The sequence below is a fragment of the Rattus rattus genome, chromosome 7 (assembly GCF_011064425.1).
Source record: "Rattus rattus isolate New Zealand chromosome 7, Rrattus_CSIRO_v1, whole genome shotgun sequence".
NCBI classification, from domain to species: Eukaryota; Metazoa; Chordata; class Mammalia; order Rodentia; family Muridae; genus Rattus; species Rattus rattus.
The window spans coordinates 24,188,598-24,204,838 of NC_046160.1; the positions used below are offsets into that span (position 1 = coordinate 24,188,598).

The window sequence follows — 16,241 nt, forward strand, 5'->3', positions numbered from 1 at the left end:
GGTCAGGATGACATGTTGTGGTTGTTCTCGGGATTTACCACAGGGATGGGTAGGGAGTTTTTCTGAGAACAGTTATCTTTGTTTCATCTTATCTTAGCTTGAATTTAGTCAGCGAGGCCTAGTCATTCTGACTACTAAAACTTTGTCATATCATTAGGCAACCTGACGTCAGATGTTGGTTTCTCAGAAAGGTCACAAGTTTGTCATATCACTAGGCATCCTGATGTTAGATGTATTTCTCAAGACATTGTTTTTACAACTTTGTTTTTCACATCTATGGAATTTTATTTCTTCAATGTCATTTTGTTGATACATTGCAGGTGAATTTACCCCTGAAATGCAGGTGAGAATTCGACAAGAGATTGAGAAAGAGAAAAAAGTAGAGCTGTGGAAGGAACAATTCTTTGAAAGTTACTATGGTCAGAGGTAAGCTAAAGCAGACAAAGGCCATTATACCAAACATGTAATTAAAATCTTTTCTTCTAACTAGAAGATGTGCATCACTGAATCATAACATACACTTTATTTTTAAACGCTGCAGTCTGAAACAACGTTTGTTTGTTGAATTTTTGGACACCAAAAAAAATCAAAATAAAATTCTATTGGATAAATTTAATATATAATAGATCTGTTTGGTTTGAGTAAGATTACGTATTCCAGCTCCTGTTGTTAAGTCTCCCTTCTTTCTGCAAAGACTTCATTGACCACAAAGTAAAGACTTTTTTTTAGCTCCAAATGTAAGTATTCATCTCCTTTAAAGTCACTTAAGATAGATACCTACTAAAATTGAGTCTCAAATGCTGATTTTTCAGAGGAAAGGATTTTAATTACATGTTTGGTATAATGACCCATCGTCACGTGACTCTTAGTATTCTTAACTGTTTAGGCTAACAATATTTTGGGAAATCACTATAAAAATGCACAGAACTCTCAAGTATTAATCTATCTCATGAAAAGCCAGTCTTTTCGAAGGAAGGACTCTAATTATCTACATAGATAGATAAAATTGGTGGTAAGTATACCCTTATAAGTCACAATAAATATGTGGGTGTACATGCACAGTGTGGAGTTGGTTCTCTCTAGCATATTAGTTCCTTGGTTCACACCTTGGTGGATATCTCACTGGCGCTAAATAGACTTTTTTTTATTACTAATTCTTTTAAGGTGCTAGAGAGGGTTTAATTGATTGTTGTTGGTTAAGTAATATAAAACATTAAGAAGAGTCACTGGTGACCCTTAAAAATTAGCTTCACGGGCTGGAGAGATGGCTCAGCGGTTAAGAGCACCCGACTACTCTTCCAGAGGTCCTGAGTTCAATTCCCAGCAACCATCTATAAAGAGATCTGATGCCCTCTTCTGGTGCATCTGAAGACAGCTACAGTGTACTTATATATAATAAATGAATAAATCTTTTTTAAAAAAAAAATTAGCTTCACTGTTTCCAAACCACACTGTGCAAGTCCGAGCTGACTTTCATCCCCAGGTGGCTCAGAATTTAAACAGGCTCTCTACAAATTCAGTTCTAATTCTTAGCTTCTAGAGAACATTAATAACTGACTGCTCAGGTTTTCCTTAGAAGTCTTGGGCCAACCTTCCTACAAACACTAGTGAACAAAATTGATCACAGTTCCAACCTACATCTCAGAGTAGGAGCACTTGACCTTTCTTTATGTTCTTCTAGCTAGCCTGTGAGTTTCAAGACATTGTGGCTCCTCTACAAGCAGAAGTAACAATAACAGCCACCACTGTAGAACTTTCACTGTGTACCCAGTGAGTACTTCACATGGAGCAACTTTATCAGTAGCAACATAGAAGTTAATATCAGTGTACAAGTAAAAGAACAAAGATGCAGAAGCCTACCTATCCAGCCAGTATCTTATCAACGATTGGTATCAGAGCCAGGATTTGAATTTAATTACTTTGGCTCAAGAGTTCTACAGAAAAATACTGTGTGTCAGGGGTTTTCTAGTTATTGACATAGTCTACTTTTCTCGTGTTTTCAGTAACATGAACTATTTCTCAACTAACAGCTCCTTCTTTTTTTTAGTTCTGGCCTAAGCCTTGAAGATTCACAGAAACTGACAGCTTCCCCAAGTGATCCCAAAGCAAATAAATCCCCAGCTGAACAACCAAAATCCATTCTTCCTTCAGAGGCCTCTCCTGTCAGCATCCTCCCAGTGTTTCCTCAGTCAGAATGTAAGGAAGGAGCAGTGCGAATACCATCACCACTCAAAAAAGAGAGCCAAGATGAGGCCAGGCCAATCTCTCAATCCCCAGAAACTGTTCTTGCATTGGCTAGCAATACAAATGAGCTTATCACCGTGAAACCCATCAAGAGCCCTAAGGATGAGGGTCTCTTAGAGCAGAAACCAGTTGCCTCTGCTGAACAAGAATCTGAGAAAGAAAATCATGTCACCACATCTAGTAGTAACGAAAGTGAGAACCAAGAAGCGTTAGCTATATCCCCAAGCAAACCTAAAAATGCCGGCTTTGAAAAACCCACCATAAAGCCTGCAGGAGCCAGTCCACTGGGCCCTGATATGCAGGTGCCTCCAGCACCTGTTAGCGACCACATCCCAGAGAGTCTCAAGAGGAAAGCTGCTCTGACCCAAGAAGAGGCCACTAGCAGCTGGGAGAAAAGACCACGGATCACTGAGAATCGCCAACACCAGCAGCCATTTCAGGCCTCCCCACAGCCCTTTCTTAATAGAGGGGACAGGGCCCAAGTGCGAAAAGTCCCACCTCTTAAGGTGAGAAAGTGCTTGTTGTACCTGCTACGTTTCGTAACTGGTGGTGTTAACATAGAGCCAGTAGTGTACATTTGATGTACATGTGGTGTCATATAAATAAAATTAGTAATAATCAGGCTTTAGAACTGCTTTCCTGCATTTATTTCTTAATATTTGAGTAAGGGGTCTGAATAAACCACCCCAGCCCACTTCCTAGTCACATCTTAGAGGCTAAGTCTTGCTGTAACTCAGGCTGGCATTGAATTTTCAGTGTTTCTGTTGCTGGTCATTGAGTGCTTGAATTATTAACCAAAAACTTTTCTTTTATTGAATGTCAAATCTGAAATAATTATAGACCTAGAACTGTATTAAATTTGAGTTTAATATAGGATGGTCTATACTGAAGACTTAAAACACTGACCAGATTTATAGAATTTCTCCTTCCATAGATTTGGTCAGAGGCTGTTTTACTCTTTTATTTTACACTATCCAGCTTCTAGAACAGAACAGAAAGTTTTAGCCACTCTGTTTCTACATACCTATAGCAACAGCTCTGGAAAGATAGCAGAGGAAGACAATGAGCTGCCTGGACTTTCTCTCCAAACAAAACTAATAACAAAAGAACTTTTTATACAAAATTTGAATTTTAATATTAGTTTTACAACTTGATCTGTTTTGTTTGGTTTATGTTATATTTAAAAGTAACAGCATCTAGCTGGGCTGTGGTGGTACACAGCTTTAATCTCAGAGTCAGAGGCTGCTTGGTTTTTGTTGTTTGTTTTGGTTGGCGGGTTTTTTTTTTTTTTTTTTTTTGTTTTGTTTTTTGTTTTGTTTTTGGTTAATAGGTTGTTTTAGTATTTTGAAACAGGGTTTCTCTGTGTAACATCTCTGACTATCCTAGAACTTTCTTTGTAGACCAGGTTGGCCTTGAATTTACAGAGATCTGCCTGCCTTTGCCTTCCAGTGTTGGGATTACAAGCATGCAGGACTAAAAGCAAAATAGAACATTTTATTATGCTTCATGAAGACAAAAAATAATTGAAACTTAGACATATAAAAACTTGTGGCTGCTTTGTCCTTGTTTAATTTCAATATGTTAATACTGATTACTTTTAATTACTTGTATTGTCCTGGGTAGGGTGTTAACCCTCAAGTAGTATTTTTATGAGCCTGGCCTACAGTGACATAACAGTTATGTGTCTATAGACCACAGCACTTGTGAGGGTCAAAAGTTTAAGGACAACCTTGGTATATTTAAGCATAATCTTTGTTCACGCACACACACCCCAAAAGAGAGAATGTGTGTGTGCGCGTCTGCGTGTGCACACACCCTTACGCGCACACACCCTTAACATCAGCACTTGGGAGGCCAAGGCAAATGTGCTTAAGAATACCAGGCCAACCAGAGCTAAAACAGAAATCTTGTCTCCAAAAAAACCACAACCAACCAAAACCAAACAAAAGAATACAAAGCGTTCTGTGGTGGGTGGAATAGTAATATAACTTACTAAGTGGTGATAAGCAAAGTTGTTAGGTACTTTTAATTTTTTGTTTTGTTTTTTTATTAACTTTTATGTATATGAGTACACTGTAGCTGTCTTCAGACACCAGAAAAGGACACCAGATCTCATTACAGATGGTTGTGAGCCACTATGTGGTTGCTGGGATTTGAACACAAGACCTCTGGAAGAGCAGTCAGTGCTCTTAACCACTGAGCCATCTCTCCAGCCCTTGTTTTGTTTTTTAAGACAGGGTTTCTCTGTGTAGCTTTGGTTATCCTGGAACTCATTCTGTAGACCATGTTGGCCTTGAACTAACACATAGGTTGGAACTATGGCCTTAAACTTGGATAACTGACTTATGATACTAGGCTTGGCTAAGAATATTCTCAAATAAGGTTGTTTGTCTCCAAACAAATTTCCTGTGTTTTATTTAATAATTTTATCTGTTTCTTTTAGTCTCTTCTCTATATTAACAAGAGGCAACAATTGCTTCTTTCTTACCCACACAGCTTCTAAATCATTATGTGCTGAGTAAATGATGCTATCTAAGCTTTTAGAACTAAGTATTAAAATCACTTTTTAAGTATGTGAATTTTATGACAACTGTTTTTAAATAACACATTGATTTCTGAGGTATAGAAAGTTGACTTTTAATTCTTCTGACTTTTGGGGTTGGGGATTTAGCTCAGTGGTTTAGGCCCTGGGTTCGGTCCCCAGCTCCGAAAAAATGAAAAGAAAAAAAAATACTTCTGAATAATGAAATACTTTTGAATAATGAAAAATAGTGACTTTATAATTTATAATTGAAGAATTTAGGGAAAGATGACATGCTTTTCTTATAACTGATCACTTGATTTTTTTAAATTAAATACTCTAGAATGTTGACAGTTTTTTGCTCCTTTTAATTCCACCAAATACTGAAAGGGGTCATATCTGTTAATTTCCTTAACTTCCAAAGTTTTATTTAAGATAGCAACTAGTGTCTTTTATGGTATAAAAATCAGTGGTTTCAGAGTAGGCATAATGACATACTTTTTTACCTTTAATAGCAGAGATGAGGGAGATGGGTCTGTGAGTTCAAGGCCAGCTTGGTCTACAGCCAAAACTACATAATTAGACCCTGTCTCAAAAAAATAAAAAAAAATTAATGGCTTGAAAGTTAGTAGTTTTTCACAATTTTTTTTCCTTAGTATAAAATATGTTTTTCTAGCCATTCTGATTCATAAGCTGCGGGCTGGGACCCAAAACCACATACATTTTTAAAAGGTTATATAATCAAGTATAGGATTCGCCAGGGGTGAAAATGACTGGCAGACAATGTGTGCATGGGCCTTTATGTTGGTGGACAGAGCAGGTTGAACCCTAGACACAATATGTGTTCTTAGCTGTAGAGCAGCCATGTGTGTCATGGGTGGTGCTTTGCATTGTCTGCTCTAGTCTTGCAGCTTAACATTGATCTCTGCCTTCCCCCATCCCTTGCTCTTTTTAGATCCCTGTCTCCAGAATCTCCCCGATGCTGTTTTCTACATCGCAGGTCTCTCCCAGGGCTCGTTTTCCAGTCTCCATCACTAGTCCTTACAGAACAGGAGCCAGAACTCTGGCAGACATCAAAGCAAAAGCCCAGTTGGTCAAAGCACAAAAGGCAGCAGCCGCAGCAGCAGCTGCAGCAGCTGCAGCCGCCTCAGTTGGAGGGACCATTCCAGGACCTGGCCCCGGGGGTGGACAAAGTCCAAGAGAGGGTGGTGAAAGGAAACCCGCCGGAGGAGGGAGTGCAGGCTCAGGCCCAGTCAGTACAAATGGAAACGGTCCCGCACTGGAACTGGCCGGAACTGGAAGCAGGGGAGGTACGAGAGAACTTTTACCCTGTGGTCCCCAACCTGAGACCAATACACCAGGCCAAGCACAGCCTCCTGGTGTCTCTGGAGCACAACTACAGCAAACCTCCTCAGTGCCTGCAGGACTTGCCGCCAGTGGAACATGCACAAGTGTCCCATTACCAGCCCACATAGAAATGTCAAACAGGGAAAAACCAAACCCCCACAGGGCAACAGCCACAGCAGCCTCTCCTTGCCACTCGCAAGAACCCAGGAGTTGCAGACTTGAGAGAGCTCTGTCTCCAACAGGACCTCCACTGATCTCAGGAGCCTCACCTGTTTGTTTTGTAGCTGATGGCACAGTTGAGCCCAAAGCAGGTTCTAATAAGAATGCACCAAAGCCTTCAGCCTTAACAAAGACAACTGCTTCTGCTCCACTAGATATGACTTCCTCTCCTGTAACGTCTTTATTGACAACAGCCAGTTTAGAAAAACTCCCTGCACCCCAGATCAGTGGAACTGCAACATCTACTGGCTCAGCGCCATCCTCAAGCACTTTGCCGGTGGCTTCTAGCCTTAACACCCCAGGAACATCTGCAAATATGAATGGACCCGTTTCACGACCAAGCTCTAGTATCCCTGCTAACAACCCGTTAGTTACTCAGCTGCTCCAGGGCAAAGATGTTCCCTTGGAGCAAATTCTGCCTAAACCTCTCACCAAAATTGAAATGAAAACAGTTCCACTGCGTACAAAGGAGGAAAGGGGGATAGGGGTGTTCCCTGGCACCAGTGTGGTGGAAGGTAGCAGCAGAGAGGACGTTAGTGGCAGGCAGGCCCATCTGGCCATCCAGCAGCTGGGGAAACCCTTGCAAAGCAAGCAGCTTTCCCAGGCTCCAAGGCCAGTTTGCCCTGCTAAGGACCGGAAGGACCCCTGCATTGACACTCACCAGTACCAAGAAGGCCTAAGTAAGACAACGCAAGGTCAGCTCTTTCAGACTCTTATCCAGAGGGCTCAAAGACAGAGTGTTCTTTCATTTGTGCCACCCACTCAGTTCAACTTTGCTCACTCAGGTTTCCACTTGGAAGACATCTCCACAAGCCAGAAGTTCATGCTGGGTTTTGCTGGCAGAAGGACATCCAAGCCTGCAATGGCAGGTCACTATTTACTTAATATTTCCACTTATGGCCGGGGAACAGATGGCGTTAAGAGGACCCATTCTGTAAATCCTGAGGAACGGTTTTGTCTAAGCAGCCCCACCGAGGCCTTGAGAGTGGGACATGCAGATTGTAAAAACACCACTGGAGAAAGCAGTAGCAGCAAAGAAGAGGAGAGTGATGAGGATAGTGTGGGAGATGAACAGGAGTCGGTATCAGTGAAGGAGGAGCCCTGGGCTCCCCACAGTGGGGACGCTCCATCCACCAATGATTGTTTAGCTAGCAAGACTGGGAAGACTGAGGTACCAGTGAATGAGCAGACTACTTTAGGCAAGGAGAATTACATATTATCTAGAGGCCAAACATTTGATGAAAAGACCCTAGCCAGAGATTTTATTCAGGCAACACATAAACAAATGGCTCATGCTGTGAGAGGTAAGACAGTATGTAGCAGCCCTGAGCTTTTTAATTCTACTGCTCTTTCTCTCCCTGCAGACAGTCCCACACATCAGCCTCTACTCCTTCCACCACTGCAAACCCCCAAATTGTATGGAAGCCCCACACAGATAGGACCCAGCTATAGAGGCATGATCAATGTTTCCACCTCATCAGACATGGACCATAACTCTGCTATACCAGGCAGCCAGGTATCTAGCAATGTAGGGGATGTCATGTCGTTTTCAGTGACTGTCACTACCATCCCTGCTAGCCAAGCAATGAATCCCAGCAGCCATGGCCAGACAATTCCTGTTCAAACTTTTCCTGATGAGAATAGTATCGAGGATACACCTTCAAAATGCTACTGCCGATTGAAAGCCATGATCATGTGTAAAGGATGTGGGGCCTTCTGCCATGATGATTGCATTGGCCCCTCCAAACTGTGTGTCTCCTGCCTTGTCGTTCGGTAATAAGATGACAGCGTATGTAAGGAGGGGAGGGTAGGCTTAAAAAGACGTGTTCTTGCACCCTTTTTAAATCACAGAAATAAAGTTTCAGTTGTCTCAAGAGACATTAATCAGGAATGCAGAATGCAGGTCTTGACATTTACAGGAAGAGCACCTTGTATAGTAGGTCTGAGTCAAATAGGACTGAATTGGTGACAAAGTTTGCACTTACAAAATCATGTAAATATGTCACATTTTGTTTTAACATTTTTTTCAAAGTATTTAGGTAATGATGTGTTAACTTTACATTCAGATTTATTTTCCATTTCTTTTGACTCTGTTCATGGTATGCATGGTAAAAGGAAGCTGTCTGCCTCTGACCTTTCCTAGGGCTCCAAGGAAAGCTAGGAAGTGCCCATCGTACTGATTGTCTTCACAAACTGGTGCGGTCAGGTTCTAAACAAATAAGATGACTTTTGTGGGGTTTAGATTCAGGGTTTGCTCATCCCTTTACTTTAGATGGAACCATTTTCAGTGGAATTTTCAAAAGGTATTAACATCCCAGACAGTGTTTTTGACCCTAACAGTCCTGGCTTAGCTTTTGGCTTCCATGAATCAGTACTGTAGTTAAGCAGAGCTCTGCTGTTAAGGTTCTGCTTCTAAGGGACTCACTATGTTAGACTAGGGTGTGCACGGCAGTAGCTGCAGCAGTAATGCATCCCAACATTGCATCCTTCACAGGCTCCCAGAGACACGCCAGGCGTGCGTGTGTGTGTGTGTGTGTGTGTGTGTGCGCGCGTGCGCGTGTGTACACTAAGTGTTGGAAAAGGAATGAAATTGAAGAAACGGAGACTTCAAGGAATTTGGAAGACTGGTTTTGACACTGGACAGAAAATAGTCTTTTCATAGTCTCTCAAACCATTTTAGGTAGAAAAGTCTTTGGTACTTCTTTGGCATCCAGAGCATCAGAGATGGATGCGGCAACCTTATGCCATCCTATCATAATACATTTTTGCACCCACACACAGTACAAGAAGCAGTTTGCTGTTTTAGAAAGTGAATCTACTATCCTAGAATTTGAGCTGTCTGGACAGCCAGGATGCCTACCCAGAACGGGCATTGTGAGTGACTAATGGAATGTGAGGTTTTACTGTCTTTCTTCTGATTTTTGTTTTTAAAATCCTCCCAGCACTCTGGAGGCAGAGGCAAACCAGTCTCTAAGTTCAGGGCAGAGAAGCCCTGTCTCAAAAAACAAAAACAGAACAAACCCTAAATAAATAAAAGAAGTAAGAACACAAGGGGCTGAAGAGATGGCTCAGTGGTTAAGAGCATTGACTGACCTACAGAGGTCCTGAGTTCAGTTCTCAGCAACCACATGGTGACTCACAACCATGTATAATGTGATCCGATGCCCTCTTCTGGTGTCCCTGAAGACAGTGGCAGTGTACTCACATATAGAAAATAAATATTTTTAAAAAGGAAAAAAAACACCCACTAGTTGGTAGCCGTGGTGACACATGCCACACCCCTTTACTCTCAGCACTTGGGAAGAAGAGGCAGGTGAGCCTCACTGGGTTGGGCCCGTATGGTTTGCATAGCAAGTGCCAGGGTACAGAGTGAAACAAAATAGTCACAAATTCCTAAGGAGATACTGTTTAAGTAATAGTTAAAGATGGTTTAAAGAAAATAGTCTGTATTATTCGATTTCAAGTCTCCCAGTTTAAAGTTTGTGATGTAATATTGCAACCCTGTATAGGTGTATTACAGAAGCTGTTTATAAAACTCAGAACAGTTTAAACTTGTTAATTATATCACATTCCAGATTGGGGTAAGGAGACAGTAATGTATTTTTCTGCCATGTGATTGATGCTCACCCCGGCCACCCTATGTTTTTGCATCAAATACTGGGAGTGCTTCCTTGGTCCCTGCTCCAAACTCTATGAAACTCACCGTCATTTTTCTTTCCTGCTGTTGTGGACCTAAGCAATTACAGGTTTAAATTCTGTATACAGCACTAGTCAAGACAATGTGATATCCTTCCATCTTCCCCTTTTATTTCAGGAAATGCATAGCTTAGTGAAAAGAAAGCCTGCAAATATTCAGGGTTAAGAAGTGTGTATGTTCTGAAGTGAAGGGCTAGTAAAATAATAAAAGCCAGGATCTGCTCCCAAACCTTCAGGACAATGGGTAGTCCCTATGGGACCTTAAAAGACCCATATCTGAGTAGTCTCTCTTGTCTAGCCTGCTGGAAGAGGGTGAATGTATTCAGAATGGACCTCATGCTGTCAGTGACTAGTTTGTATTGGTGAGAAATTTCCTACTTCCTACCTTGTTTACTAGAAAGGCTTTTGTTCCATAGTTCCCTTAATCTGAGAATAGATGGACAAGAGGAGGGCATTAGGGATTGTTACTCTTCTTGGTCCAAACTCAGGCCATATATGCCCTAAGTATTGTTCTTCACTAGTTTCCACTTAGTAATACCCAACTAATTTGTGTTCAAAGGTATTCCAAAAGCAGGACTCACCCACTATTTTTTTTTTTTTTTTAGATTGAAAATACACTAAATAGTCCATTTAGTCTATTTTAAAACTTGGTTTCAGATGGAAGGTGACCATTCTTCTTATGAATGGACACAAACTAATCTGGCCCTGAGTTTGCCACTCTGTGACTATTAACACAAACTTCGTCATAGCCTTTCAGTTACTTTAAGTCAACTCTAAACTGGTTCAGTGAGCGCTAAGTTTATTCTTTGGGCTTTGGATGGCTATTTCCAGTGAGGTGTTAGGGCTATGTGCCCTATCCAGCCTTCAAAACAGTCTCCATGAATCTCCTCTGGGAGAGTATTGTTTGCAGTGTGTCATCTCAGCGTGGTTTTTGAGTGTTCTGAGTTGCTTAAGTAGAACACTCCCTGAATCATAAAGTTTTTTTTTTAAGTAATCAGCATTCTTTAGCCCACTAATATGGGGGGAGGGTACAAATAACCTGGAGTTGTTTGGCCTTTGTTCCTTGATTCCTGTACTCAAGACACTGAAGCTGTCTCCCGTGTCCTGTGTGAAATTTCTTGAAGAATAAGATCTGGCAAATGAGGGAGCTTTCTTGAGACAGGAAGGCTGCATTTCTGTGGGTAGAGAGATGTGGGTGTTGAGAGCCTATCTCAGATGTACATTAATAGGAAAGAAAGGTGCACTCTGATGTAACAGTCCCGTCACTTACTGTTCTGATCGCTCTGTACTGCTTTCCTCCACTTCAGAAAGCCTTAACGAGCTCTTGGCTAAATGGTTTGTTAGAATGGTCAGGCTTTCCTCTTGTCTTTGTCCTGCTATTTGTTTCAGAGCTGACTGTCAACGAGCAGTGTCAGGATTGTTCCCTCCCAGACTTAACATGCAGAAGAGAGTGTCTTGTTGCTCTGTAACCGTGTGTGCTAAGTGCTGAACTTGGCCATGGGTGGTTCCAGCTCAGTTTATAGAACAGTCCAAAGAGACTTGTGTAAAACACGATGACAGGCAGGGACCTTCTCCTGTGGGTTTCAGTACCTACATACCTATTGAACAAAGCAGTAGGTGGACACTTCCTAAAGTTGAAGCAGTGACTTCATAGAGTCTTGGTTACTTTATTTTTTTTAATGCTTTACATTTGATACAACTATTGAAGATCAATTTAAAAATAACTTTCCAGTAATATATTTTAAGTAATATATATTTTAATATCTATGTAAAGAGTGACAGTGGAGGACTGAATTTCTCATGTATAATTTCTATGTCTTGGTAGGGTCTCATTGTTGGGGCACAAACTATTTCAAAGGAGTTGCTCTAAAAACACTCAGATTACTTCCCAAAAAAAAAAAAAAAAAGAAAAGAAAAATGCAATAATGGGAATGATTTGGGGCTTTTAATTTTTATTTTAAAAGAAAATTGACTTATTTGCCACAAGCTATTTTTCCCTCTCTGGTGATAAGGTTTGTACAGACTGGTTTGGTAAATGCTAAATTTTTGTGTCTTTTGCCTTTTTAAAGGAATTGTTAACATTGGAATTGAGGGTATGTACAGAGAAGTTGGTGTCAATGCCATTTAATAAGTCATATTTTTTCACAAATAAGGAAAAATCATTTTAATAAGAATTTTAAGTATTTGCAATAAATATATGTATATAGATTGTATGTATTCATATATTATTTTTCATTTTATTATTAAGTAAAAGATAATTAAAAGTGAAATTAAAAATCTTGTAGTTTTTGATGAATCTTGAGGTCTGACATCTGAATGTAACACGGGGAAGGGCCTTCAAATAGTTGCCATGTATAGTCACCACAGACTCTGAAAGAGTAAATGGCGGGACTTGGCCGTAAGTCAGGACAGTGGATTACAGAGCTTCAGTAGAAATATGAAAATGTCCTAGCTCATCTACCTTTGGTGTTTTCATCTTCCACCATACTGGAAAAGTGAGGAAAGCAGAGTAGGCCCTTGTATTGTGTCTCTGACTCCTAGCATCCAGGAAGGTAAGGAGACAGGGTAAACGGGCTTTTACAGTCATTGCTGCTTTGTTTCATGTTGGTACCGTCACATACCAGGCCCTTGGGATACTGAAGAACTAGCCTCTTAAACATGGAGAAGACTTGTTTTCTCTCTCTCAGTCACTATCCAAGGTGAGTTTCATAGCCAAATTCATGTTGTGCTTGACTGACCTGGGCAGGTCAAAACCTAGATCTGTGTTAACACCTATGCCTTGTGGTTGTTTCCAAATAATTAGGAAGATGGCTTGTGTCAAGAGCATTTAGGGAAATGAGCAGTGGCCAAACTGTTTGAAGTTAAATGTCTTTGTTCCCACACCTGGATTACCGTTGAATCAAAGAGAACCCACTTGTGGTTGTCAAATAAATGGTTTGGGGATGTAATGGGTAGAACAGAATATCTACATAGATGGTCTGAGAAATAAAGGTAGATCTCCTGGTCTGTAAAATTTGTAATGCAGTTCAGTGATAATAAACGTCCACCTGTTCTTCCTCTTGATGTGCCACCAAGCTAGGCTACCTAGCTTTTTAAAAAGTAACTTGAACTTTCCAACATCTGAGTTAGGTAAAAAACCTTGAAGTTAGTGTAGCCATCCAAGAGATAGTATTACAGATCTCAGCTGAAAGTACAATTTCTAAAACAGATTTTTGGGACCATGGAAAAACTCAGTCACTAAAAGCACTTGCTGTCCAAGCCTGAAGACCTGCCTGCAGGACCCTAACGCCCATAGAAGGTGGGTGGTATTTGCCTGTAGTACTACCTCTGGGGAGATAGAGAAAAGCTGATCTTGGAGGTTTCCTAATCAGTTAAACTCTAGGTCCAGTAAGAAGCCTATCTCAAAAAACAAGGTGGAGCATCGACTGAGAGCATTCCCACATGGACCTTTGTCCTTACGTGTGCCCACGCAGGCAGGTGCACTTGAATTACATAGTGTGCACATACAACGGAGATGTGTTAACTCTCAGGGAACATCTGCATTGCAACTCCTAATCATAGGAAGGTGAAATTATGACCCCTAAAATAACTCCCATTTACTTAATAGTTCATACTTAACCATTTAGCACAGCCACTTTGTAAGGAAAATCCAAATTCTTGCTATGCCAGAATCCTATGTTCATTGCTTTTTACACAACTTTATTTCAACTGATTTTTCAGTCAGATTGAACGTCTTGAGACTTTTATATATAAATCCTGTTAAGTATTTATTGGTATTAAGTATTTACTTAACTATGTGCTCAGCCCTGGTAAGATGCTGGTTATACAAAGATAAAAAATTTCACTTAAACAGTTCTTCCTAAAATTGGAACCATGCAGCACTGACTGTAGTTTTTAGGGTTCAATTAATCAATGTTGTGTTTCCCAAAGTAAGTATGAGTTGTAAAATAAAAGCAAAAGCTTTGAGCACTGGACAAAGCAATATATATTTAAAAAAAAAAAAAAAGTGCCTCTAGGGCTGGAAAGAAGGCTCAGCGGTTAGGAGTACTGCCTGCTCTTCCAGAGGTCCTGAGTTCAATTCCTAGCAACCACAAGGTGGCTCACAACCGTCTGTAATGGGATCTGATGCCCTCTTTGGTGTGTCTGGAGACAGCTACAGGGTGCTCATATACATAAAGTAAATAATTATTTTAAAAAATAGATTGCCCCTAGATGACAGCTGCTAATGTAGACTTGAAGTGCCATGTTAATAAAATATACTTTAGGGAGTTTGATGGAATAGAGAGAGGCAGGCTAAATAAGCAATGGGGGTAAAGGCAGCTTTCAGTTTTAAACAGTGATGCCCTGGGGTCACAATTAAAATGCACTTCATTCCTTTTCCTTAGGCCCAAGTCCTAAGGACTTCTGAGTAGTAAGAAGTCGTGGTCAGTACTTGGCTCTTGAATTCTCCTTGCCTCTTGTCTTTAAACAGATGTTTGGGTTCACAGCTTTCTATATGCCAAAAGATGTGCATCTGCACTTCAAAGAACTGCTCGGTGTATTTAAAACCAAGGGATAGTTTTTTCAGCTCTGCCTGGGACACCTTGTGCCCTTGTGACCGTACACAGAAGATAGACCACAGATTACTATAGACTTTAGACTACGGACTGAGAAATGAGTGAGAAAACCTGAGAAAGCCAGATGACTGGTTGTGGAGGCCACCTGTGACTAAATAGTGGGGTCTTGTGAGCCTCGATCGAATTTTTCTTGCTCTTGACATTCAAAGAAAATGAGGGGCTGAGATAAAATGTTTGGTTTTCATCTTAACTGCAAAACTTAAAGGAACTAATGGGGAGAAAAACAATAAACCTGAGATGTAGTTTTTAAATGGACTTAAACTTTGAGTTGAGTGCCTTACTCTTCTTTTTAAAAGTACTTTTAAAAAATTGCAGGTTTATTTAACATGAGTCACTGAGTGTAACATGGAGTTTGGTTTGAAACATGGGCTAAAAGAATAGTTAAATTATGGCAGCTTTTGCTACAGATCAGGGCTTGGGGCTGTGTACCTGAATCTGAACTCAGCTGGCTTCATGAACACTATATTATGCCAACCTGAGCCAAAACTCAACTTTTATTAAATTTAATCAAAATTTGTCTTTATTAATTTTACTAATTAGGAACTGAATTCATTCATGCAAAAGCATCTGAAGATAGGCTAAAATTTATTTTACACGTAGCCACTGTCCTTCATATGGAGCGTGTGGAATATAAAGTTACTTTTAAAACCAAACTAATGTTTTCAGGTAACCTAGAATTTAGAAATGAAACTGGAGGATCATCTTCAAGTTAGCAGCTCTTTTCTGCTTAGGTTAACATAGGTCGACTTAGTAGTGACCTGCTGAACCCTGTATGTCATTTTAATATCCAAGTCCAGATCTCCCAGAGTCTCATTTGGCCGCCAGTGGTCAATGGAAAGAAGAATGTGGTCAAATGACTGAAATTTCCAGCAATTGGCAAGGGAAGGCTGGAAGATGAGTTCCAAGATCCTCTTCACCTATAGCAAATTCAAGGCCATGCCCCGATACCTGAGACCCTGCTTCAATCTAGAGGGAATGCTAATTTAATCAGACTTGCTCTCGGGAAAATCCATGAAAGGCCTAGCATATGACAAATGAATCTGGAACTTAAGAGCCTCTGTAGCCATAGTGCTTTGATATGTTTCCACAACTCCTACTGGAGCAGTTCCGCAGCACACTTCCCACCAGCACCACGAGAATCAGAATGGAAGAGAAGAGTTTAGCATTAGTCTCATGGACTGGAGTCTGTGCACATAGGCTCTAGAACAGTCTGCCTTTCAACCACACTATCTCTGTTCCTCTCACTTTCTACTCTTCCCTTTATTGGTACTATAGAAGCTGTTTTCTTACAAGTTGAATGTATGATAATGGTTCTGTCTGAGTGACTCATGTTGAATAAAGGCATACAATTTTACTCTAGTAGTTGTGCCTTTTCTTTTTTAAAGACTTCCTATGGCTTACCTGCTCCTTTCCCTGGTTCATCACTAAACTCTAATGTTTCTTTACAAGACATTCGAAAGGATTTTAGGAACTTAATTTGAGCCCAAGTCTGTCTTTCAAAAACAACATTTAAAAAGTTTAGATTGGCTTATTTCACCCCCACAGTTAGAAGTTTGGGGGTTTTGTCTCAAGATTTATACAGTGTTTTTCTACAATGA

At 40.5% G+C, this 16,241-nt stretch overlaps 1 protein-coding gene across 7 annotated transcripts in view; it reads left to right on the forward strand.

The window, feature by feature from the left end:
• Asxl2 (ASXL transcriptional regulator 2) overlaps positions 1-9,562 on the forward strand; it is an 81,893-nt gene extending 72,331 nt beyond the window's left edge. For all 7 annotated transcript variants that reach the window (XM_032909057.1, XM_032909060.1, XM_032909059.1 and 4 more), the window contains 3 exons: positions 321-426; positions 2,048-2,750; positions 5,721-9,562. In XM_032909057.1, coding sequence (XP_032764948.1) covers positions 321-426; positions 2,048-2,750; positions 5,721-8,108 — 3,197 coding nt within the window. In that variant the 3' untranslated portion in view covers positions 8,109-9,562. The remainder of the gene's footprint in view (positions 1-320; positions 427-2,047; positions 2,751-5,720) is intronic.
• Positions 9,563-16,241: the final 6,679 nt, after the last annotated feature.